General features: G+C 42.2%; 1 protein-coding gene and 1 pseudogene across 5 annotated transcripts in view; both read left to right on the plus strand.

The window, feature by feature from the left end:
- The window catches only part of GXYLT2 (glucoside xylosyltransferase 2), a 92944-nt gene that overhangs the window by 21421 nt on the left and 44582 nt on the right, over positions 1–26941 (plus strand). For 4 of the 5 annotated variants that reach the window (XM_034956896.3, XM_034956895.3, XM_034956892.3 and 1 more), the window contains exon 3: positions 12676–12807. The exons of the other annotated variant lie outside the window; for it this stretch is intronic. In XM_034956896.3, the coding sequence (XP_034812787.2) occupies positions 12676–12807 (132 nt within the window). The remainder of the gene's footprint in view (positions 1–12675; positions 12808–26941) is intronic. 5 annotated transcript variants of the gene reach the window in all.
- LOC134729995 (ferritin heavy chain-like) lies at positions 14453–20232 on the plus strand (annotated as a pseudogene).

Raw genomic sequence — 26941 nt, forward strand, 5'->3', positions numbered from 1 at the left:
TTGAACTTCTGACCTCAAATGATCCACCTGCCTGTCCCTCCCAAAGTGCTGGGATTACAGGCATGATCCACTGCGCCTGGCTGGTTTTTTTTTCCCATATATAGTTGTCTATCTATGTTTGTACATATAGACATGCATATGTATAATTACATACATATGTATGTATCCTGATTAAATTGTATTTCTTTTACGAAAATCAGGATTGTACTCTGTATATTGTTGTGGAACTTGCTTTTTGCGTTGAAAACTGTATCATCAGCATTGTTCCCAGTCAGTACTCCTACATTCTTACCTCATTCTTTTTGGTGACTACATAGTATTTTATTACGGGGCTGGGTCCTCATTTATTTGACTATTCCCATACTGAAGAACAGGTAATGAGTTTTTTCCAGTACACAAAAAGAGCTTTGGAAAGGTCTCTTCCCCCAGGGTAGGTACACACGTGACCTTTGCAGATCAAGCTTTGTTTTCCTTGAGAGTTTTCTCTTGCTGTAAGTTCTCAAATGGTGGCAGAGCGAGAAGCTGGTTTGCTTTGTGTCTACCAACTTGAGTCAACAGTGCTGTATCCTGTCACCAGGCTAGCTGCACTAATGAGAAATGCCCAAAAAAAAGCATGTTGGGCAGAGAAAGGCTAATAATAGAAAGATGGAAAATGTGTTATGTTTGAGTAGGAAAAAAAAATCACCTTGACATCTTTACCAAGAGAAACCATGGAGGAAATAGACTTGGGGCTTTGGAATTGATTGGAAAATGCCTTGTAAATGATCTGAATCAGGGGAAGGGTGAAGGAAAAAGGCTGAAACTCTATATAGTTAGCTCAGAGGGTGAAGTATAAGGGAAATGATAATGAGAATATATAGCATTTGTTAAGGGCTTATGATTTATGAGTTCATCTCATTTAATCCTCATAATCTTCAAAGGTAACCTTTGAAGAAGGTAATTATTATGTCCCAGTTTTACAGACTGAGATCATTGAGCTTACAGAATTTTAGTGATTTGCTCATCAGGGTTCAGGTCAAGTTTATTGGCTCACCCTTCCATGGAATTAATCGATATGCCATACCACCTCCTCAACTAGTAGACAGAAGACTCAAATTCAAAACTCACCTCCACTATGTACTTGCTATATGACCTTGGGTTAGTCTTTTGGCCTTTTTGAGCCTCAGTTTCCCCATCTGCAACTTGAGGCTAGCGGGTTTGCTAAAAGAGATGGTAGATCTGTAATATGGATAGGTCAGGTCAGGCTTCAGTAACAACTCCCCCAAAACTCAGACACTTTTCATGTGCCTGCAGCTTGTTTCCCAGGGGACAGAACCTCCATTCTGTACAGCCTCTTAGGTTTGGGACGGAAGTAGACTGAGGCTATTCATGTGTTAGCTACACTTGCCAGAGCATTTGACATCTGTAGTTCGTGGGATGCCATGGCAGGAAAGAGACTAGAGAGTCATAACCCCACCTTTCATTCCCTCAGTGTGGCAGTGACTCAGGTCTTTCCATGCAAGTTTAACTGGCTAGTAGTCACAAGCCCATCCAACTGCGGGAGACTGAGAAGTGCTCTATGTGGCAGAACGAAGGGAAGCTGGCTATGTGCAAACACTACTCATGTCTTGTACAATATCTGTCTACCCAGTACTTAGTGAGTACCTGCTGCATACTAAAAAGCAAGGATGTGGGGATGGAGCAGAACAAAATACAGACTTGGACTTTAAAAGGGGAAGGGAAGGGCCAGGCGTGGTGGCTCATACCTGTAATCCCAGCACTTTGCGAAGCTGAGGCGGGCGGATCACCTGAGGTCAGGAGTTCGAGACCAGCCTGGTCAACATAGTAAAACCCTGTCTCTACTAAAAATACAAAAATTAGCTGGGTGTGGTGGAGTGTGCCATAGTCCCAGCTACTCAGGAGGTTGAGGCAGGAGAATTGCTCAAACCTGGGAGGTGGAGTTGCAGTGAGCTGAGATTGTGCCATTGCACTCTAGCCTGGGCGACAGAGAAAGACTCTGTCTCAAAAAAAATAACGAAAGGGAAGGGAAGGAAGATGTATACGTGTAACCATATCTGTTTAGCAGGTTGTACTTTCCAAGGAGGCCCCCAATGGTCCCACCTTCTGTTATTCTCATGCTGGTATACTTCCCTCCTACATTGTCCCAGGGTCCTCTGTGTGACTAATAGGACAGGGCAGAAGGGATGGTATGTCACTTCTGAGATTAGGTTACAAAAGGCACTTCACCTTCCATCTCGGATCAGTGGGTGTGGGGGAAGCCAGCTACCATGTCAGAGTAGCCCTCTGGAGAGGCCTGCATGGTGAGGAACAGAGGACCCTTGCCAACACTTGTGTGTGAGCTGGATGGAAGATCCTCCAACCCCTTCAAGCCTTCAGATGACCATAGTCCTGTAATCTCATGAGAGGCCCTGAGACAGAACAACCCAGCTTGTACATTCTCAACCCTAAGAAACTATGTAAAATCATACATGTTTGTGGTTTTATTTACTTTTATTTTTATTTTTTTGAGATAGGGTCTCACTCTGTTGTCCATTGCAGTGACACAATCATAGCTTACTGCATCCTTGAATGCCTGGGCTCAAGCAATCCTCCTGCCTCAGTATCCCCTCCATGCCTGGTTAATAAAAATATATATTTTTTATTACATATGTAATATGTATAAAAATATACATTTTTATACATATTATATATTATGTTTATACATATTTATTACATATGTAATATGTATAAAAATATACATTTTTATACATATTATATATTATGTATAAAAATATACATAATATATAAGTTGTGTGTGTGTGCGTGTGTGTGTGTATATATATATATTTCTTTTTTTTTTTTTTTTGAGACAGCGTCTCGCTCTGTTGCCCAGGCTGGAGTGCAGTGGCATGATCTTAGCTCACAGCATTCTCCACGTCCTGTATTCAAGAAGTTCTCATGCCTCAGCCTCCCAAGTAGCTGGGACTACAAGCCACGCCACCATACCCGGCTAATTTTTGTATTTTTAGTAGAGACAGGGTTTTGTCACGTTGGCCAGGCTTGTCTCAAACACCTGACCTCAAGTGATCTACCTGCCTCAGTCTCTCAAAGTGCTGGGATTACAGGCATGAGTCACTGTGCCCAGCACTGGCTAATATTTTATTTTTTGTAGAGATGGGGTCTCCCTACGTTGCCCAGGCTGGTTTTGAACTCCAGGCTCAAGTGATCCTCCTGCCTTGGCCTCCCAAAGTACTGGGATTATAGGCACATGCCACCATGCCTCGCCTGTTTGTGATCATACGCTGCTAAGTTTTGGGGTAATTTGTTATAAGGCAACAGTTAATATATTACATATATATGTACATACACATATACATACACAAACATGTATGTATGTATGAAATACATTATGCCAAATGTAATGCTATGTGACAAAAAAAGGATACAGCTTCTGCCTGGCTCTTTGTGAGGATGCCTGCCCCTGAAAAGAACTGAGGCCTCCAGCCAACAGCCAGCCCCAACGTCTAGACATGTGAGTGAATAAGCTTTCAGAAGATTCCAGCCGCCAGCCTTCAAGGCTTCCAGCTGAGGCCCCAGACACTGTGGAGCAGAGTCAACCTGTCCCCTCCTCTGCCTTGTCTGAATTCCTGATCCATGAAATCTGTAAGCATAATAAATGATTGTTTTATACCACTAAGTTTTGGGGTAATTTTTTATGAGCTGTAAGAACTGGAACATTATAAATTAAGAGCTAAATTATATGGGAAAATTATTGCAGATACTTGTGAAGTTGTGCTAGGTGTTGAATTTTCCTGATGACTTTATCCCTTTGATGGTTCATTTCCTCAGGTTTTTATTAAACCAGTGAAGCTCATCTAATGAAGGAAATTGTGACAGGGTGTTAAAAACTAGGCAGGGGATGGGCATGATGGCTCACGCCTGTAATCCCAGCACTTTGGGAGGCCAAGGCCAGTGGATCACCTGAGGTCCGGAGTTCGAGACCAGTCTGGCCAACGTGGCAAAACCCCATCTCTAATAAAAATACAAAAATTAGTCAGGCGTAGTGGTGTGTGCCTGTAGTCCCAGCTACTCGGGAGTTTGAGGCATGAGAATCACTTGAACCTGGGAGGTGGAGGTTGCAGTGAGCCAAGATTACGCCACTGTACTCCAGCCTGGGTGACAGAGCAAGACTCTGTCTCAAAAAATAAATAAATAAAAATAATTTTTAGAAAAACTAGGCAGGGTGTATACTACCGTCACTTTCTTGTCCATGCAGGGATTATGTTGCCAGTTTAGATGCATACTGCCTTTGCCCTTATGTAAGCCATAGAATTTCCTCAGCCTCAGTTTGTCATCTGTGTCGTGGGGCAAATGATACCCTGCTTATGGTGGTGAGGCCAAATCAGATAAAGAATTTTTTTTTTAATCCCACAAAGATTCTCTGGAACATCTATATTTTGGGCACTTTGTTAGGTCTAAAGAAATAGAACAGCCGTTTTGGTTCCTGCCAAGCCACTGGCACATGCTGAAGGGGTGGGCTCTGTCACCCTTCTCCAGGGCATTGTGGGCAACCCAGGGTTTTTTTTTTGGGATAACTTCTGGGAGCTCAGGGCCACATATTTTTTACCTCAGGGTGAAAACAAAACAAAATGCCAGTACCGTCATGATTCCTCCGAAGGCTGCAGTATGGGCGAGTTCTTCTGTATTTAATTAGACTTTTTAAAGTTGCATATATGTACAGGATGTCTGGTGGTATTTGCCGTCTACATGGTAGATACTTCATATTTTAAAGTTTCATTTATTTTCGTCATCTCCCAACAGAGAAGTGGGAGATGCCAGCCAGTTGGTTTCCTAGCCTTTTCCGGCAGCTCAGGATCGGGCATGTGGTTGAGATTCGGCTAAACTGTGCTACTGCCCAACTCAGAATCAGGAAGTAGTGGGACACACAAATAAGGAGGCTACCAATCCATTCTGGTGGTAGGGGCGGCCAGTATATATATGTATGTTTATATATATATATATTTATATATATATGTGTGTGTGTGTGCGCGCGCACATACGTGCGCATGTATATGCGCATATGTGTGCACATGTGCGTGTGTGTGAGGGGGTGGCGAGAAGAGAGCTGCCATGGGAAGAATTGTCATCAGGAGCTTTCAGTGCCTGGAGTCAGTGGGGCAAACTGTGGCACTTGTGGTGACAGTAGCTGGGGTTTCCTTACCAGACTGGCTTGTGGTAGGCTCTAACAGATTAAAAAGACACCGACGCCATAGAGCCTGGGTCTGGCTCAAGCTGGATCAGGGCATGACCCCTGAGTCTGGTTCTCCAGCCCTCCCACTGGTCTTCTGAGCTACCTAACATCCTTTCATTAAATTCTTTTTGGCTTAAAGAGCCTGAATTGGGCCAGATGCAGTGGCTCACACCTGTAATCCCAACATTTTGGGAGGCCAAGGCAGGCTAAGGCCAGGAGTTTGAGCCCGTCTCTACTAAAAATACAAAAATTAGCTGGGCATGGTGAAACACACCTGTAATCCCAGCTACTTAGGAGGCTGAGGCATGAGAATCGCTTGAACCCGGGAGTGGAGGTTGCATGAGCCAAGATGGCACCACTGCACTCCAGCCTGGGCAACAGAGTGAGACTCCATCTCAAAAAGAGCCTGAATTGGTTTTATTGTGAGCAACCTAGCATCCTGAGAGTAACACAAAGTAACTAAAACATGGTGAGGAGTTGTTGTTTTTTTTCCTTTAAAGAAAGAAAAAAAAGCACCAAAGGGCTGCTTTTAAATAGTACCACGTGCTTTTAGAGGACAGGGACCATGCCTCTTCGTTACTCATTTCCTTTTTTTTTTTTTGTGGGGGGGGATTTAGGAAAAATAGCCCATAGAAAGAGATGATAAGGTATTCTTCAGTAATTTAAAGACGTATACAATCGGAATTAGATTTTTTCCGTGTTGCTCTGCAGGACAAAACGAGGGGTGATGTGGGGGAGGTCTCAGGCAGCTGGTTCTAATTCCATGCAGGGAGCCCTTTTTAAAGGTATTGGGGGAGCTGGGCGCGGGTGGCTCACGCCTGTAATCCCAACGCTTTCGGAGGCCAAGGCGGGCGGATCACCTGAGGTTGGGAGTTCGAGACCAGCCTGGCCAACATGGTGAAACCCCGTCTCTACTAAAAATACAAAAATTAGCCCAAGTTGTGGCATGCGCCTGTAATCCTAGCTATTCAGGAGGCCGAGGCAGAATTGCTTGAACCTAGGAGGCAGAGGTTGCAGTGAGCCAAGATCGCGCCACTGCACTCTATCCTGGGTGACAGAGGGAGACCCTGTCTCAAAAAAAAAAAAGAGGTATTGGGTTTCTCATTACTAGAGGAACAAGCTGAGGCTGGCCCAGCAGTTTCAGGGATGTCCATGGAGGACTTGGGAAAGGTAAGGGCTGCACTTCACTGTCCCTGTGTGGTCCTTGTTGTCTTACCTTCGTGGTCATTATTAGATGCGTGGTCCATGATCCTTTTAGATGCATGGTCATTTGGCACCTCCCTGACTCCTCTGAAGTTGGGTGTGATTGTGTGATTTGCTTTGGCCAATGAAATGTAGGTGACAGTGATGAGCGTCACTTTTAACATGAAATATGTCACTTCCTGGTGGAAACTTAAGATCTAGTATGTGTTTTGCCACACTTCCTTCTCTTGCATCTGCGTTCACTGATGTGAGTTGAGATGGAGCCTCCATGAGTTTGGCCCCTGAGTGAGAATACTGAGCACAGCCCCTTGCCAGTCTGAAGATGTAGCAGGAGCAAGAAACAAACTTTAGGAAAAAAAAAAAGAAAAGAAAAACACCTTAAAATAAACTTTTTTGGGGGTGGGGGTAGAGATGGGGTCTTGCTATATTGCCCAGGCTGGTCCCTAACTCCTGGTCTCAAGTGATCCTCCAACCTTGACCTCTCAAAGTGTTGAGTTTATAGGTATGAGTCACCACACCTGGCCATAAATTCTTGATAACCCTAGTTTATCCTGACTGATGCAACTGAGTTTGTTTGTTTTTGTTTTTGAGATAGAGTCTCACTCTGTTGCCCAGGCTGGAGTGTAGTGGCGTGATCTCCACTCACTGCAACCTCCGCCTCCTGGGTTCCAGTGCTTCTTGTGCCTCAGCCCCCCTAGTAGCTGGGATTACAGGCGTGCACTACCACACCCAGCTAATTTTGTATTTTTTAGTAGAGATGGGGGTTTCACCATGTTGGCCAGGCTGGTCCCGAACTCCTGACCTCGGCCTCCCAAATTTTAGGATTACAGATGTGAGCCACCTCGCCCAGCCGCAGTTGAGTTTTAACAGCTTCATTGTATCTAGTGTGTTATTGTAAACCAGCCAAACCCTTGTGAAAGCAATGTAATGGATTTGAGATCCTAAAAGTCTTCTGTTCTATAACATTTGTAAATGCTCAAAAATATTTTTTATAACTTGAAAAGAATGAATGAACCTGCAAGAAAGGAGGAGTTACCTACTGAGGTAAAGGATGAGGTGGGCGGTTAGATTGACAAAGGTAGTTAAACCTTTCGGAAGATAGGATGCTAACAATCAGAGTGGCAAGGATTTTTTTGTTTTTGTGTTTGTTTTTTTGAGACAGGGTCTCACATTGTCATCCAGGTTGGAGTGCAGTGGTGCCGTCACAGCTCACTGCAGCCCCAACCTCTCAGACTGTTAGAGGATGCCGAGAGCTAAGGGAGCCCGTGAACCACGTGAATTTCCCATACTTTTTCGAGGGCTGATTTTGGGCTGTTGTGCGGTGGTACAATTGTACTGGTATTTGTGCCCAGTATTTGTGCCAGTGTTCATTCTGACTGGTCAGTACTGTCATACTGAGAGTTTATGCCTAGCGTCAGTTCTAATGGGATCTGTGCAATTATACTGGGTAAATACTAGGTAATGCCTGGTGTGGGTTCTAATTGGTCAGTACCCTTCATATATCAAATGTCAAATACTTTGTCTGTCACTCCTTTCCTATTAAGAATTTTAAAGTGTTTCCAATCATGTATTTCAAAAAATGTTTATATCCCAGCCTGGGCAACATGGCAAAACCTTGTCTCAGTAAAAAATAGAAAAATTAGCCAGGCATGATGGCATGCACGTGTGGTCCCAGCTACTTGGGAGGCTGAGGTGGGAGGATCACCTGAGCCCAGAGAGGTCAAGGCTGTAGTGAGCCATGATCGTGCCACTGTACTCCAGCCTGGGCAACAGAGTGAGGCCCCATCTCAAAAAAAAAAAGTTTATATGGTTATATAAACAATATATGTACATTGTAAAAACCAGTAAATTCATAAATAATAAATGGAAAAAAAACCCATTACACTAATGCTCAGGGAGAACAGTTTTGGTGTATATATATAATACTTATTTCCATTCCTTTTCTTTTCATATCACCATCAGAAATGGGATCTCTTTTATATCACTGATGCTTATATTACTGAGTTTCCTCTAAAGTGAGTTGACCAATGTTTCCTGGAAAACGCCAGATAGTAACTATTTTAGGCTTTGCAGGCTGTATGGTCTCTATCCCAACTACTCAATGTGCTATTTAGAGTAGAATCAGCCACAAACAATATATAAACAAATGGGTGTGGCTGTGTTCTGGTAACATTTTACTTATGGGCACTGAGATTTGAATTTCATATAATTGTCACAAAATATTATTCTTGTTTTGATTTTTTAAAACTATTTTAGAATGCCAAACCATTGTTGGCTTGTGTACTCTTTGTGGCAGGCTAGATTTGGCTCTGGTACTACCATAATTTGCTGACCCCAGTTCTATGACATTATCACTAATGACTACATTGCATTCTGTTATATAGATAGACTCTGGAGCTTACTTAACCAAACTCTTCTTTAGATTGTTTCTAATTTTTCATTGTTACAAACAACACTAAAACAAACAACCTTGTAATAAACAAGTATCCATTTTTGAAATTTTTCCTTAGGAATAATTCTTAGAATTGTTGTAGCAACGGGAAGGCATTAACTCAAAAAAATTGAGAAGGGCCAGCCGCGGTGGCTCATGCGTGTAATCCTAGCACTTTGGGAGGATGAGGCGGGCGGATTGCCTGAGCTCAGGAGTTCAAGACCAGCCTGGGAAACATGGCGAAACCCCATCTCTACTGAAAATACAAAAAAATTAGCTGGGCATAGTAGTGCGCGCCTACTCGGGAGGCTACTCGGGTAGGCTGAGGCACAAGAATTGCTTGAACCCGGGAGGCAGAGAGTGCAGTGAGCTGAGATCATGCCACTGCACTCGAGCTTGGGCAACAGAGCAAGGCTCTGTCTCAAAAAGAAAAAAAAAATTAAGATACACAGATGGCAAACAAGCATATGAAAAGATGTTCAGTGTCATATGTGATTAGAGCATTGTAACTTAAGATAACAATGAAACACCACTACACACCTATTTGAATGGCTAAAATCTAGAACCCTGACAACACCAAATGCTGGTGAGGATGTGGAGCAACAGGAACTCTCATTCATTGCTGGTAAGAATGCAAAATCATGCAGCCACTTTGGAAGACGGTTTGGCAGTTTCTTAGGAAGCTGAATATAGGCTTACTATACAATCCAGGAATTGAACTCCTAAGTATTTACCCAAATGAGTTGAAAACTTATGTCCACACAAAAACCTGTACACAGATGTTTGTAGCAGCTGTATTCACAGTTTCCCAAAACTGGAAGCAACCAAGATATCCTTCAGTAGGTGAATGGATAAACAAACTGTGATATATTCATACCATAGCATACAGTATTATTAAATGATTAAAATAAAATGAGCTATCAAGCCACAAAAAGACATGTAGGAGACCTAAATGCATATTGCTAAATGAAAGAAGCCAGTCTGAAAAGGCAAGGTACTATATGATTCTAACTATATCACATTCTGGAAAAGGTAACATAAAGAGACTATAAAAAGATCAGTAATGGGCTGGGCACGGTGGCTCACGCCTGTAATCCCAGCACTTTGGGAGGCCAAGGCATGTAGATCACCTGAGGTCGGGAGTTTGAGACCAGCCTGACCAACATGGTGAAGCCCCATCTCTACTAAAAATACAAAAAGTAACTGGGTGTAGTGGCTGTCACCTATAATTCCAGCTACTCAGGAGGCTGAAGCAGGAGAATTGCTGGAACGTGGGAGGCGGCGGTTGCAGTGAGCTGAGATTGCGCCATTGCACTCCAGTCTGGATGACAGCGCGAGACTCTGTCTCAAAAACAAAAAGAAGTTCAGGTGAGAGGGCAGGCAGGAATGTTGAAAAGTTGGAGCAGAGAGGATTTTTACGGTAGTGACACTGTTCTGTATACTGTAATGATAGATACATGATGTGCATTTGCCAAAATCCATAGAAAGAGTGTACAACAGAAAGAATTAACACTAATGTAAACTGTGGACTTTAGTTAGTAATAGCATATTGATATTGACTTATCAGTTGTAACAAATATACCACATGAATGCAAGATATAAATAATAGGGGAAACTGTAGGGGAGGGAGAAGAGAGAGGCTATCTGGAAACTCTGATTTCTGCTCAATTTTTCTTTTTTCTTGTTTGTTTTCATTGTTGTTCTTGTTTTTACTTTTTTTATTTTTTATTTTTATTTTTTATTTTTTGAGACAGAGTCTCACTCTGTCACCCAGGCTGGAGTGCAGTGGTCCAATCTTGGCTCACTGCAGCCTCCGCCTTCCGAGTTGATGTGATTCTCCTGCCTCAGCCTCCTGAGTAGCTGGGACTACAGGAGTGCCTCACCGCTCCTGGCTAATTTTTGTATTTTTAGTAGAGACCGGGTTTCACCATGTTGGCCAGGCTGGTCTTGAACTCCTGACCTCAAGTGATCCACCTGCCTTGGCCTCCCAAAGTCATGAGATTACAGGCGTCAGCCACCACTCCTGGCCTTGTTTTTAATTTTTTTAAGAGGCAGGTCTTTTTATACTGCGCTGGCTGGTCTCAAATTCCTGGGCTTAAGCAATCTTCCCGCCTTGGCCTCCCAAAGTGTTAGGATTACAGGCGTGAGCCACCAACACCTGGCTGACTTTCTGTAAACATTAAACTGCTCTAAAATCTAAAAGTGTATTTTAAAAATTTTGTTATAAAATTAATATATGCAAAGAAAGTAATACATACTCATTGTAAAAATTCTAAAGAATATGGAAATGTAGCCCGAGGAAATGAAACCACCATCACCAGCTATAGAGTGCCCACTTTTAATAATTTGGTGCATATCCATCTAGGTTTTTCTTTACATATAAAATGTACATGCATATATATATATATATATATATATATATGTATTTTTTTTTTTTTTAGTCAGAGTCTCACTCTGTCCGTCAGACTGGAGTGCAGTGGCATGATCTCAGCTCACTGCAACCTCCACCTCTGCCTCCCGGATTCAAGTGATTCTCCTGCCTCAGCCTCCTGAAGTAGCTGGGATTACAGGCGCCCACCACCACGCCAGCTAATTTTTGTATTTTTAGTAGAGACGGGGTTTCGCCATGTTGGCCAGGCTGGTCTCAAACTCCTGACCTCAAGTGATCCCCCTGCCTGGGCCTCCCAAAGTGCTGAGATTACAGGTGTGAGCCACCACGCCCAGCCTCATGCATATATTTTTTCCTATAAGACAGAACCATTCATTCAGACAGTAGTGAAGAAATAATAAAAAAAAAAATTATAGTTTTTTTGCACTTTGCTTTTTCCAAAACCCAACTATACGTTATAACTGTTTTCCATGTCAGTACATATCTACATAACAGAATACAATGCAGTCATTAGTGACAATGATATAGAACTGAGGTCAGCAAACTATGGGAGTACAAGAGCCAAATCCAGCCTGCCACAAATAACACAAAAGACATCTACTTTATTCTAACTGTACATTATTCTGTTTTTCTTTTTAAATTAAATTAAATTTAATTTTATTTTTTTGAGACACAGTCTCGCTCTGTCACCCAGGCTGGAGTACTGTGGCACGATCTCACTGCAACCTCCGCTTCCCCGGTTCAAAGCAATTCTCGTGTCTCAGCCTCCCGAGTAGCTGGGACTACAGGCATGTGCCACCATGCCCAGCTAATTTTTGTGTTTTTTAGTAGAGATGGGGTTTTGCTGTGTTGGCCAGGCTGGTCTCAAACTTCTGGCCTAAAGAGATCCACCCACTTCAGCCTCCCAAAGTGCTGGGATTACAGGCATGAGCCACCATCCCTGGTCCCTCTAACTGTACATTATTTTATTATATAGTTCTGTCATACTTAATTGTCCCAATTCCTTATTATTGGACATTTTGATTGTTCCCAAGTTTGTTGGGTTTTTTTCCTCCTTCCAAGCTGCAAAGTTCTCAAGTCTTGTTATTACAAACTAGGTTGTGGTGAATGTCCTTGTACCTCTGTCTTTTGGGGTGTTGTTACCAGTTTCCAAGTTGCCCTTTTGGAAGTTTGTTCAAATCTATACTCCCCTCTGCAGTTTCTCAACACTGTTGCCAACGGTGAATGTTATTTTTTAAAATCTTAGCAATTTTAGTAGGAGCAAATACTCTTTCATTTAGTGAACATTCATAGTGGTGATGAAGTTAGACTTTCTGTGTAAGTTGCCTGAATAATTTCCATTTGACCATCCAGAAGCTTCGCAGGCATTTTCCATATTTCCTAGGGCCTAATCACCCTTCCCTTGCTTTCCATGTTTTTCAGTTACGCCAGTGGCCTGACTCATATACAAAGAAGTTTGAGCACAGAATCTACCCCATCACATTTTCTGTTGGAAACCCTCAGGAGTGGAAGAAATTGTTCAAACCCTGTGCTGCCCAGAGACTCTTTCTTCCGGTAGGAACACCTGTTTTTAATAAGTTGTAGCTTGCTCCTGGAAATAAGGTAAAATTAGCTGAGATGTGTGTAGAAACATTTAACTTAACAGCTGAAAACCTGTGTCTCTTGGATTCTGGAGCTGATGCTCTAAGTCTGCAGCATGTAGAGAGGATCCCTGTGTTCTGGAGGTTGTCATACCGAAAGACTGAGGGACTGTGAGCATTCAAATCCTGTCTTGGATCATTGGTCTTTGTGACTATGGTTCCATTATTTACTGGCTCCTGTGAACCTCGTTAAATCCCCCAACTTTACTAACTTCAGTTTTATCCATAGGCTTGGCACATAGCTGGCCCTCAATAAATATTAGCCTGGATTATTGTTATTTCTCTTATAACAATAACAACTACTAGTTATGGCCATACTAGGCTATCATTCCAAAAGGGTCCAGAATTTTGGTTTACTCTTTTAGTTTAATGAATTTTTAAATTGCATGTTTTTGGTTGCTTTTTTAAAATCTTGAGGCCGGCATGGCAGCTCACACCTATAATCCCAGTACTTGGGGAGGCCAAGGCAGGCGGATCACTTGAGCACAGGAGTTTGAGACCAGCCTGGGCAACATGGTGAAATCCCATCTCTACAAAAAATACAAAAATTAGGCGGGGTGTGGTGGCTTAGGCCTATAATCCCAGCACTTTGGGAGGCTGAGGCGAGTGAGTCACCTGAGGTTAGGAGTTCAAGACCAGCCTGGCCAACATGGTGAAACCCTGTCTCTACTAAAAATACAAAAATTAGCCAGGATTGGTGGTGTATGTCTGTAATCCCAGCTACTCAGGAGGCTGAGGCAAGAAAATCGCTTGAACCCAGGAGGCAGAGGTTGCAGTGAGCCAAGATCACGCCACTGCACTCCAGCCTGGGCAACAAGAGCGAAACTGCATCTCAAAAAAAAAATTACCTGGGCATGGTGGCGCATGCCTGTAGTCCCAGCTACTTGGGAGGCTGAGGTGGGAGGATCATCTGAGCTCAAGAGGTTGAGGCTGCAGTAAGCCATGATCACACCATCACACTCCAGCCTACCTGACACAGTGAGACCGTGTCTCAAAAAAGTAAATAAAGAAATAAAATTTTAAAAATCAAATAATAATAAAAATATTCAATAGAAAAAGATATTTCAAAAGTGAGAATAATATTGCACAGGGATAGCAACTTTGAATTGTCAGTTGCTGCCTTAATTTTTGTGAGGGATTCATGCCTTCAGTAGACATTTGTTGAGTGCCCACTAGGGTGCTGGGCCCTGGCTCAGTGATGATGACATGGTAATAAGACAGCCATGGTCCTGTTTCCTTGAAGGTTGAGTCTAGTAGGGCCTTGAACAAATAATTAGAAGTATGACCAGTACTAAGAGGAGATAATCTCATGGATGTATGTAACATGGGGTTCCATCCTGGTCTGAGAGAGATCATAGAAGGTTCTCCTGAGGCAGTGGCATATTTTTTTGTGGAGATGGGGTCTCGCTATATTGCTCAGGCTGATCTTGAACTCCTGTGCTTAAGTGATCCTCTCGCCTTGGCCTCCCAAAGTAGTAGGATTACAGGCATGAGCCACCATGCCTGTCCAGCAGTGGCATTTATGCAGACATGAATGAAGGAGAAGTAAGGGTTACTAGGTGACAAGGGCCTTGGGGGTAACGAGAGAAAAGAGGGGTCCAGGCAGATGGAACAGTATATACAAAGGCCCTAAGGTGGGAAGGGCCATGTTTAAGAAAATAAAAGAAGGTCATAGTAACCAAAAAATAGAAAGTGAGATGAGAACGAAGCAATCAGCAGAGACTGGAGCTTGCAGGCTCAGCAAGCCATCTAGAAGTGTCTGGTCTTTGTCTTTTTTTTTCTTTTTTTTTTTTTTAAGAGATAAGGTCACTCTCTGTCGCCCCTGCTGGAGTGCAGTGGTGCAGTCATGGCTTACTGCAGCCTCCAACTCCTGGGCTTAAGTGATCCTCCCACCCGAGCCTCACAAGTAGCTGGGACTACAGGTGTGAGCCACCATGCTTAGCTAATTTTTTTATTTTTTGTAGAGATGATGTCTTGCTATGTTGCCAGCCTGGTCACATACTCCTCACATACTCCTGGGCTCAAGCAGTCCTCCTACCTTGACCTCCCACAGTGCTGGAATTACAGATGAGAGCCACAGCACTCAGCCCAAGTCCCTTTCTTAAGGGGAGTGGGAAGCCACTGGATGATTTTTTGCAGCAAGTGGCATGTTCTAACTTGTGTTTTAAAGAAGACACTCTGGTTTATGGCAGCGCGGACAGGGTTGGTGAAGCCAGCTCACTAACTTGGTTTGGGCTTTGATGGTTGCCTTAGAGATGGATAATGGACCTGCCTGAAACAGAATTTACCAACCTTCATGATTGGCTCGCTGTAAGAGTTGAAGGGGGAGTGACATGAAAAGGATTTTACGTTTTTTTTTAACCTGAACAACTGTTAAGGTTGATCTATTTGAAATTGCCAATATTCAACCATTAATGACCTACAAAAAGGCAATTTCTTATGGCTCAACCTAAGAAATAAATGGCAGAATCATTTAGGGATAGAAAAGACAGGGAAAAGCAGTTTTGGTAAAGGGGTCAAATGAGTTTAATTTGGGTCATACTTTGATTTTGAGGTGGCTGAGGATACTCAAGCAGAAGGAATCTTCACATCTATCGGGTCTGGAAACACTAACTGGGGAGTAGCCCTTTTGGCATTTCCTACGCAGAGACCTGTGAGCAGAATAAACCCTGGATGAATTGTTGGCAGCGATCAGCTGCCCAAGCTCACTTGCTCATTACGTCATCTATTTTTCTTTTCCTTTTTTTTTTTTTTTTTGAGACAGAGTCTCACTCTGTCACCCAGGCTGGAGTGCAGTGGCACAATCTCAGCTCACTGCAACCTCCACCTCCTGGATTCAAACAATTCTCCTGCCTCAGTCCCCCAAGTAGGGGGGATTTTGGCGCATACCACCATGCCCTGCTAATTTTTGTGTTTTTAGTGGAGACAGGGTTTCACCATGTTGGTCAGGCTGATCTTGAACTCCTGACTTCAGGTGATCCACCCGCCTCGGCCTCCCAAAGTGCTGAGATTACAGGCATGAGCCACTGCGCCTGGCCACGTCATCTATTCTTCACATGTCACAGACCTTTATATATAATCGCATAAAAACTGGGGTAGGAAAAGACTCCCTCCAATTGAAATGAAAATCTCTAGGTTGGTGATATAAAAACTGATTACTCTTTGAGGTGAGAGAAAATGTTAGGTTTCTGTTTCTTGTCTCCATTTTTGCAAAAAATAAGTATTAGAAAACCAAAGGTAATGTTGGGAAATGGTCTTCCCATTCTATCCAAAATATTAGCTACCCAATGGAACTACATTTGAATTTTTGTTGACCTTGAATTGTGACTTTATTACCATTATTTAAAAAAAACAAATTCATCACCTAATGGCCTTAATTCTTTCCCAGCTAAGTAGGTGCTTGGTTTTGAATGACAAATGGGTGCTGGCATTCCTTATCTGCTTCTGATAATGGAAACGAGCCCTCTTTAAAAATAATAAAGAGAGATTGTGGTTGACAGGACATTTACCTTTTCCTAGTTGTATATCACAACAGCAGATTATGAACATGGCATTTTTGGGCATCAGTGAGATGTATTGATCTTGAGGGTAATTTTAAAGTCTAGGTTGTGTTTTCCTTGGAATTCATCTCTATAAAACCATATCAGGTGTGCTGCCTCAGGAGCACAGAGAAAATGGAGATCCTAAAGTGCAAACATTCTATCAGGTAGTCAGTTGACTGAGGACCATGGTCCCACCCATTTTCTAAGAGGCTGTCATCTACCCAAAACTGTGGAAGAGACCCTTTCTCAACTAAGATTTTACTATCTGAATAATATCAGAGCATAAGTCTTTGCAACTCAAGCCAATTAGGTTCTCAAGTACAATTAGTGTGATTCAGATCCCACCAATTCAAAATTTATGAACTCCTACAAATCAGTGGACATTTACTCCTCTACTTCTGTGACTAATGGTCCTATGACATGGGATCATTATGAATGCAAACTAAACTGCAGATGGCTTGGTTAAGCGTTCTAAAATGCATATTTCAGGTAATTCAGAAGCTTAAAATATTTAAAACAATATGCCAATTACAAATAAATCAAATGTGTTCGTTAAAATTGATTCTGGAATACTTTTCTTTTCTTAGTACAGGCCAGAAATCCTTTACATCTGTAAGAGTAATTGAGTTGTATGAATTCACATCACCTTTCCCCCAATTAATTGGAAGTAGTGAGATTTTATAATAGATCTGTACATTTTGTTACACGCTGTGCCTGTTTAATTATGAAGATTTCTCTCCTCAATAACTGTGGTCTTCTGGGAATCCTAGAGATAGGTAAAATATGACAGACATCACTGGATTGCGGAACCTTTAGAGACATTATTAGTAAGTGGTACCCAATATGGTAATTTGAGGTAGGGTAAAGTTGTATGCAGGGATAAATGTTTTTGTTTTTGTTTTTACCAAGTTTTAATAAGCTCCAAGGTTAGGATAATGTCTGATGTCTTTTTTGCTCCCGACATTCACAATAGATAGCCATATTTAAGGAAGGAGTTAGAGAGGGTCTCACTCTGTTGCCCAGGCTAGAGTGCAGTGGTGCAATCATGGATCACTGCAGCGCAACCTCCTGGGCTCAAGTGATCCTCCCACCTAAGCCTCCTGAGTAGCTGGGACCACAGGTACACACCACCATGCCCAGCTAATTTTTAAAATTTTTGTAGAGACAAGAGTCTCACCATGTTGCCCAGGCTGGTCTCAAACTCCTGGGCTCAAGTGATCCTCCTTCCTAGGCCTCCTAAAGTGCTGGGATTACAGGTGTGAGCCACAGCACCTGGCCAAATTAGTTATAGCTTTAACCTGTAAATGTATTCTGAAAGTTTTCTGACTCCATATTTCCAAGTAACTTGTCCCACTCCTTAATATTTCAAAGGACTACCATGCCAAATAAAGATAAATCTTTATTTTATGTAGTGAAAGCAACAATGTATAATCTTCTCTTTTCTACTTACGGCTTGTTAAAGAGACCAGTAACTGGTTCTAATGTTTTGAAATCTGCATGCTTACCAATGATGTCTTCATGAGTTAGCTGTAGGCTAATGGAAAAAGGAAGCTTATCATACTTTTTAGAACTTTTTGTAATTAAGGTCAGACCTCTATATTATTATTAATATTACACCTCAGTATTTGCAATTAACATTGAGACATCCTTGCAACAAACCCTTTGGATATTAACAAATATTGACACACATATAGGAATATATTAAAAACCCTTATTAAGGGGAACATCAATTAGAATCACCGTAAATGATGTTTATACATTTCATCAAGCACCAAGAGGCCATAAATTATTTGGATGAGATTAGCCACCTAAATGATTACATGAAATGACCTTAGATACCAATTTTGTTGAACAAGCTTTCCACAGTACTTATCATTTACTCATACACTATTAAAAGTTTGACATTCAGGATATTAGCTACAATTCTTGGTTATATGTGAGAGAAACTCAACTCCAACTAGCAAAGAAGGAAATTAATTTATTGGCTTATCTAACTGCAAAGTCCACACTGTAGGGCTGATTCCAAGCACAGCTAGATCCAGAGGCTAACATAATGTCATCAGGACTCTGTCTCTCTCTTTCAGTCCCTTGCAAGGCTACTCCATAAGCATAATGATTGCTTGACGCAGCCTGAAATCCAAATTCTAGCAGCTTAGCAGCTACGGCAGAAAAAGAGCATGGCAAGGTAGCAACTTCCAAAATGGTGACATTAGGAGCCCTGTGGAATTGCTCCCCAGTGAAACAAGCATAACTTGTGAAAATAATTTTTAAAATAACTATCTAAATACTTTGGAAATTGTCCTAAGGACCTAGGCAAATGAAGGAACATTTATTCAAGAAAATCTACTAAAACTTGGTAAGAAGAGTGAGAATCTGTGACATCTGAACCACAGCCTCCCTCCTTCCCCCTTCCAGTTCAGGGTGATAAAAATTCACCTTCAGGTAGTTCATTCAAGAACACAGGGATTCCTCTCTCTCCAGCTCCCAGTTGAGGAACATGGTATCTCCTTGGGAGGCACAGGCCATCAGCATTTCTTATTGCTACTAGCTAGCTATGTGTTGCAGAGCCTAAATTCCATGGAGGTGTGGCCTAGAAGCCAGGGTGTTTCTTAATTAAGAGGAGGCTTGCAACTTAATGAGAACAGCAAGCTAAACCATAGGCCAGTTAGTTTACAAGGGAGAGCCAGAGGACAATGCAGGTAAAACGTGCCCTCCTGGAGTCATAACAGATATCACAGACTAGCCTCAAAAATTCAAATTGTCCTTAATTTCATTGGATCAGACTGTGGGGGCAATTTGTGCTCCACTGAGGAAATAACTCAAAAAAAAAAAAACCATGAAAAAAATAAATTAAAATGCTCTATTAGAACATATTCACTTTGCCAGACGTTCCTCGCCGGGAGTCGTCGGGGTTTCCTGCTTCAACAGTGCTTGCACGGAACCCGGCGTTCGTGCCCCATCCCGGCCGGCCGCCCATAGCCAGTCCTCCGTCACCTCTTCACCGCGCCCTCGGTACCGCCCCAAGGCCCGCCGCCGCTCCAGCGCCGCGCAGCCACCGCCGCCTCTCCTTAGCCGCCACCATGACGACCGCGCCCACCTCGCAGGTGCGCCAGAGCTACCACCAGGACTCAGAGGCCGTCATCAACCGCCAGATCAACCTGGAGCTCTACGCCTCCTGCGTTTACCTGTCCATGTCTTACTACTTTGACCGCGATGATGTGGCTTTGAAGAACTTTGCCAAATACTTTCTTCACCAATCTCATGAGGAGAGGGAACATGCCGAGAAACTGATGACGTTGCAGAACCAACGAGGTGGCCGAATCTTCCTTCAGGATATCAAGAAACCAGACTGTGACGACTGGGAGAGCGGGCTGAATGCGATGGAGTGTGCATTACATTTGGGGGAAAAAAAATGTGAGTCAGTCACTACTGGAACTGCACAAACTGGCCAGTGACAAAAATGACCCCCATTTGTGTGACTTCATTGAGACACATTACCTGAATGAGCAGGTGAAAGCCATCAAAGAATTGGGTGGCCACGTTACCAACTTGTGCAAGATGGGAGCACCCGAATCTGGCTCGGCAGAATATCTCTTTGACAAGCACACCCTGGGAGACAGTGATAACGAAAGCTAAGCCTCAGGCTAATTTCCCCATAGCCATGGGGTGACTTCCCTGGTCACCAAGGCAGTGCATGCATGTTGGGGTTTCCTTTACTTTTTCTATAAGTTGTACCAAAACATCCACTTAAGTTCTTTGATGTGTACCATTCCTTCAAATAAAGAAATTTGGTACCCCCCCCAAAAAAAGAAAAAAGAAAATATTCACTTAATGCAAAATAAAGCAGAAAAGAAAGAATAGAGGAACAACAAAAATATGAGACATATAGAAAACAAATAGTAAAATGGCAGACATAAATTCGGCTATATAAATAATAGCATTGAATGTGAATGGATTCAACAATCAAATAAAAACACAGAGTTGCAGGCCAGGTGCAGTGGCTCATGCCTGTAATCCCAGCACTTTGGGAGGCCAAGGCAGGTGGATCACCTGAGGTCAGAAGTTCAAAACCAGCCTGGCCAACATGGTGAAATGGCGTCTGTACTAAAAATACAAAATTAGCTGGGCGTGGTGGCGTGCACCTGTAATCCCAGCTACTCGAGAGGGTGAGCCAGGAGAATCACTTGAACCCAGGAAGCAGAGGGTGCAGTGAGTTGACATTGCGTCATTGCACTCTAGCTTGGGCAAAAAGGGCAAAACTCCATCTCAAAAAAACAAAAAAAAACAGAGTTGCAAGTTATAGTTGATAAAGAATACAGTCGAACTGTGTGCTCTCTATAGGAGGTGTTCATGCCTGTAATTCTAGCTGAGGCGGGCAGATCACTTGAGCTCAGGAGTTCAAGAACAGCCTGGCCAACATGGTGAAACCTCATCTCTCCTAAAAACACAAAAATTAGCTGGGCGTGGTGGCATGTGCCTATAGTCCCAGCTACTCAGGAGACTGAGGCAGGAGAATTGCTTGAGCCTAGGAGGCGGAGATTGCAGTGGGCCAAGATCATGCCACTGCACTTCAGCCTGGGTAACAGGAGTGAAACCCTGTCTCAAAAAAAAAAAAAGATATAAATAAGCAATTCATCAACAGTAGTAGGAGATATAAGTGCCCCTCTTTTTCTTTTTCTTCTTCTTTTTTTTTTTTTTTGACACAGGGTTTCACTCTGTCACCCAGGCTAGAGTACAGTGGTATGATCATGGCTCACTGCAGCCTTGACCTCCCAGGCTCAGGTGATCCTCCCACCTCAGCCTGTCAAGTAGCTGGGACTACAGGTGTGCACCAACAAGCCCAACTAATTTTCATACTTTTTGTAGAGATGGGGTTTCACCCTGTTGCCCAGGCTGGTCTCGAACCCCTGGGCTCAAGTGATCCACCTGCCTCAGCCTCCCAAAGTGCTAGGATTACAGGCATGAGCCACTGCACCCAGCTGCCTTACTTTCAATAATGGATTGAACAACTAGGCTAAATGTCAACACGGAAATAGAAGAACAACACTATAAACCAGCTGAACCAACCGACTTCTTTAGGACACTCCACCCAACACCAGTAGAATACGTTCTTGTGAGTGCACATGAAACTTTCTCCAGAATGGACCATATGTTGTACCATAAAAGAAGCTGTAAAAAACATAAAAGGATTGAAGTTATACAAAGTATGTTCTCTGACCACAGTGGAATGGAATTAGAAGTCAATAACAGAAAGAAATTTGGGAAGTTAACAAAAATGTAGAAATTAAGTAACATACTTCTTTATTTTTTATTTTTTTATTTTTTTTATTTTTGAGACGGAGTCTTGCACCGTCCCCAGGCTGGAGTGCAGTGGCTCCATCTCGGCTCACTGCAAGCTCCGCCTCCCAGGTTCACCCCCAATTCTCCTGCCTCAGCTTGCCGAGTAGCTGGGACTACAGGTGCCCGTCACCACACATGGCTAATTTTTTGTATTTTTAGTAGAGACGGGGTTTCACCATGTTAGCCAGGATGGTCTCGATCTCCTGACCTCATGATTCACCTGCCTCGGCCTCCCAAAGTGCTAGGATTACAGGCGTGAGCCACCGCGCCCGGCCTAAGTAACATACTTCTAAATAGCCAATTGCTTTAAAAAGAAACTACAAGGGAAACTACAATGAAAATGAAGATACAACATACCAGTACTTATGGCAGACACCTAACACAGGGTTTAGAGGGAAATTTATAAACTTCAGCAGTACAAATGAGGAAAGGCCTCAAGTCAATAGCCTAACCTTCCACTTTACAGCACCTCAGAAGAGCAAACTAAATCCAAGCAAGCAGAAGGATGGAAATAATAAAGATTCAACTGAAAAGTAATGATGCAGAGAAGAGAAAAAACAGTAGAGGAGTAACACCAAAACTAAAAATTGGTACTTTGAAAAGATCAACAAAATTGACAAACCTTTAGGTAGACTGAGCTAGAAGACAAGGGAAGACTCAAACTACTAAAATCAGGAAGGAAAGAGGGAACATAACTACCAACATTACCAAAATAAAAGGATTATAAACCAATACTATGAATAATTGTATGTCAATAAATTAGGTAATTTAGATGAAATGGACAAATTTGAATTCTGTGGATTGTCTTTTAACTTTTTTTTTTTTTTTTTGAGATGGAGTTTTCTGGAGTGCAGTGGCACGATCTTGGCTCACAGCAACCTCTACCTTCTGGGTTCAAGCAATTCTCCTGCCTCAGCCTCCCCAGTAGCTGTGATTACAGGTGCCCACCACCACGCCCAGCTAATTTTTTGTGTGTATTTTTAGTAGAGATGGGGTTTCACCATGTTGGCCAGGCTGGTCTCAAACTCCTAACCTCAGTTGATCCACCTGCCTCAGCCTCCCAAAGTGCTGGGATTACCGGCATGAGCCACCGTACGTGGCCCACTTTAATAGTATCATTGGCAACACAAAAGTATTTAATTTTGTTTAATTCAAAGTTATCTATTTCCATTTTTGTTGTGCTTTTGGTGTCATATCTAAGAAACCATTGTCTAATCCAAAGTCATGCTTATTTCTGAACCAATCATTATGTCCAGGAAGACAGGATACTCAGATTGGCTTGACTTGAATCACATTCTCCTCCATGGGCCACAGGGGCCAACAACATTTAAGCCACATGGATTGGGTTTTACCACAGGAGAGTGGCTCTTGTCAGGAGATGGAGAAAGATATGAAGGGGAGGCAAACAATAAACATCTGTTTGACTTAACAATGAATAGTTATATAACATTTCTTCTCAGGCCTTCAGAGAGGTCCAGTTACTTTGTTAAGATGAGGAATATGAGATAATATACAAAGTGTGGCCTTTAGAAAATGTAATAGCCACAGTATTAGGAAGCATTTAATGGAGACAAATTAATTTGAGATATTATTATATAGAGACAGTATGGTATAGTTGTTAAGACCCCAGGCTCTGGAAGCAGCCCAAATACATTTAAATCTTGTTTCTACCACTTACCGCTTTGTAACCAGAAGAAATAATTTCAACTTTCCTTGCCTCCATTTACTCATCTGTAAGAAGAGAATAATAATATTGCCTATCTCATAGTGTTGTGAAAATTCAAATTAGTGAATACATTTAACACCCTTGGAAACAATGCCTGGCACATAGGAAGTGTTAGATGCTATTTTTATTATTATACCTATTTTTTAGGACTGATATGTAGCATGAAACTACTGAGATAGTTAATTCTCTTTCTGAAAAGGACTTTATCTTGATTAATAGCAACATCATTTTTTTTGACCCAGTCGGCCAAGCCATAACTAACCATGAACAATCGTAAACATATCCCAGCAGGTAACACTCCTATTATAACATCAGTCACATTGTAGGGAATTGTCTTTTTGACTCCAGCATAATTAGCATCATAGTATTAGATGCTAATAGTTGCAATAGTTGCTAGTAAATGCTAATAGATGCAATGGTTCTACAACTGAAGAGTCATTATATTTCTTACGAAGCCTAGTGTAAGAATCACAATAATATATGTTGATTACTTACTGTAACATAGTTCTTTGGTTGAAAGTGATCATATATGATGTTGGCTATAGTAAGCACAAATATTAAGAAAAAAGAAAAATAAATGAACGTGATCATAATTGATTCAGGCTGAGTTAATCAGAAGAGAATTTGATTGAAAAGATGTTGGGGCTGGGCACAGTGGCTCGTACCTGTAATCCCAACACTTTAGAAGGCCAAGATGGGAAGATGACTTGAGCCCAGGAGTTCAAGACCAGCCTGAGCAACAAAGTGACACCCTGTCTCTACAAAGAATTAACCGGGTGTGGTGGCACAGGTCTGTAGTCCCAGCAGCCTTGGGGGGCCAAGCTTGGAGGATCACTTGAGCTCCAGGAGATCGAGGCTGCAGTTGAGCTGTGATGGCCCCACTGCACTCCAACTCGGGCAACAGAGTGAGATCCTGTCTCAAAAATTAAGAATAATAATAATAAAGAAAAGAAAGGATGTTGGGAGTTCTCAGAATGAAAGAGGAGCTTAGCCAGCTGGACTTGTGTTGGATTAAAGATGGCAAGGAAATTATTTGTATTTGTATTCATTCTTTCCTAAAACTATACAAAAATTGATAGTTAATTTTAATTTTATTCTTTTTTTTTTTTTTTGAGACAGGGTCTTGCTCTGTCACTCAGGCTGGAGTGTAGTGGTGTGATCACAGCTTACTGAAGCCTCAACCTCCTCCTGGGTTCAAGTGATCCTTCCATCTCAGCCTCCGGAGTAGCTGGGACTGCAGGTGTGCACCACCATGCCAGGCTAATTTTTGTATTTTTTTGTAGAGATAGGGTCTTGCTGTATTGCCCAGGCTGGTCTTAAACTCCTGGGCTCAAGCAGTCTGCCCGCCTCAGTCTCCCAAAGTGCTGGGATTATAGGCACGAGCCACCATGCCTAGCTGATAATTAATTTTTTTAATAGCATAAATATATTCTAGGACAACCAGAATAGTATTTACCAACCTTGAGACAGCTAAATCTTTAACCAGCAGTGGGGAAAACGCAGAAGCAAATGATATATATGGCAAAAAGACCCCCAAAGCCAATGAATTAGCGGCATCCACTATGTCTGGAGATGGCAATGAAGATGAACCTAAAATCAGGAGGTGTAGTTACATTTATGTTTGAAAAGCAGTTACACCTTCAGATTGCCTGTTTCATACTGTTTAACTTGGAATTTGATTCTCCCTTGGGCAAAATATTGGAAATTCAGTTTCTAAAGAAAGTAAAACAGGGGGTCTCTGGACTAGGAGAATCCAGGCACAGTTAAGGATATTATGTTGAAAACATGAGATTCAGTAAAAAACTTACACATGAATGTTAAGACCCCAGGCCTGTTTCTACCATGTAGAGCCCAGAACCTTGCAAAGAAAATTACAGAGATTTGGAAGCATATCTATGGAGATTTAAGAACACTGACATGGAAGGATTCCCCATTAGAGTGGCCCACAGATCTTCCTCCAATGATGTGCATAGCTGACAGGCTTACTCCACCTACTTCCAAACAGCTGGAATATGAATAGAGATCCAGTGATTGCTAGACATTTGAAGAAACCCTCTAATAGGAAAGACAGGGTTCAAAACAAACAAAGGGAGCTTATCAACCTACAGAAAATCATATATGGAAGATGAATAAAACTTCTAAAGAAATTATTATTAGGATCCTAGAGGAATAAAATAAAACACAATATGTATTAAAGAAGCATGGGATTCTATGTCAAAAATGGAATGTTTAGAGGATTAAAAAAACCTCTTGTACATTAAAAGTACAGCAGAAAGACATAGAACTCAATAGAAGAATTGGGAAAATTGAACTCTTTCTGAAAGTACAGCAAAAAACAAAAACTAAATAGAAGGAGAATAGCAATAAAATGATCAGAAACTTAGAGGACTGGTCCAACATCTGAACAATAGGAGCTCTGGAAAGAAGAATCAACGCACAGGATAGGGAATCAACAGTGAAATTAATTCAAGGAAATTTCCCAGAACAAGCAGACATAAATTCCCAGATTGAGAGAATCCATCAGAAGACATCACATATGATGGAAAAAACCATACCGTATCAGGCATATTGACTGAACTTTCAGAACAACAGGTAAAATAGAAGATAATATTAGCTATCAGAAAGGGAAGAAAAAGTCACATTCCCCAAACCGGAAATCAAAAGGGCTTCAAACTCCTCAACAGTAGTGGGCAAAGTGCCAAAATATTGGAGCAATACCTTTAAAATTCACAGGCAACATTATTTTCAATCTAGAATTCTATACTCAACCAAACTACAAATTAAGTGTCTAGGTCACAGGACATTTTCAGATGTGCACCGCTTCAAAATATTTACCTCCTGTGAGTCTTCTGTAATTCCTTCTGTGAGTCTAATGTACTCCACTGAAATGGAGTACATTAAGAAACATGAAGATGTGAGATCCTAGAAGCAGGGAATACTAGTCAAAGGGGGCGTGAAAGGAGTATCAGGGGAAAGGAGATGATAGCTGCACAGCATCCTGGTTGGAGAAAATCAGGAAGCCGGCCGGGCGCGGTGGCTCACGTCTGTAATCCCAGCACTTTGGGAGGCCAAAGTGGGTGGATCACGAGGTCAGGAGATCAAGACCATCCTAGCTAACACAGTGAAACTCCATCTCTACTAAAAATACAAAAAATTAGCCAGGTGTGGTGGCACGCGCTTGTAGTCCCAGCTATTCCCGAGGCTGAGGCAGGAGAATTGCTTGAACCTGGGAGGCAGAGGTTGCAGTGAGCCAAGATCGCGCCATTGCGCTCCAGCCTGGGTGACAGAGCAAGACCCCATCTCAAAAAAAAAAAGAAAAACAAAAAGAAGAGAAAATCAGGAAGTCGTGGAAGAAACTTTAATAAACATAGAAAACTGGCCAGCACAGTGGCTCATGCCTATAATCCCAGCACTTTGGGAGGCCGAGGCAGATGAATCAC

This window comes from Pan paniscus, chromosome 2, assembly GCF_029289425.2.
Source record: "Pan paniscus chromosome 2, NHGRI_mPanPan1-v2.0_pri, whole genome shotgun sequence".
NCBI lineage: Eukaryota > Metazoa > Chordata > Mammalia > Primates > Hominidae > Pan > Pan paniscus.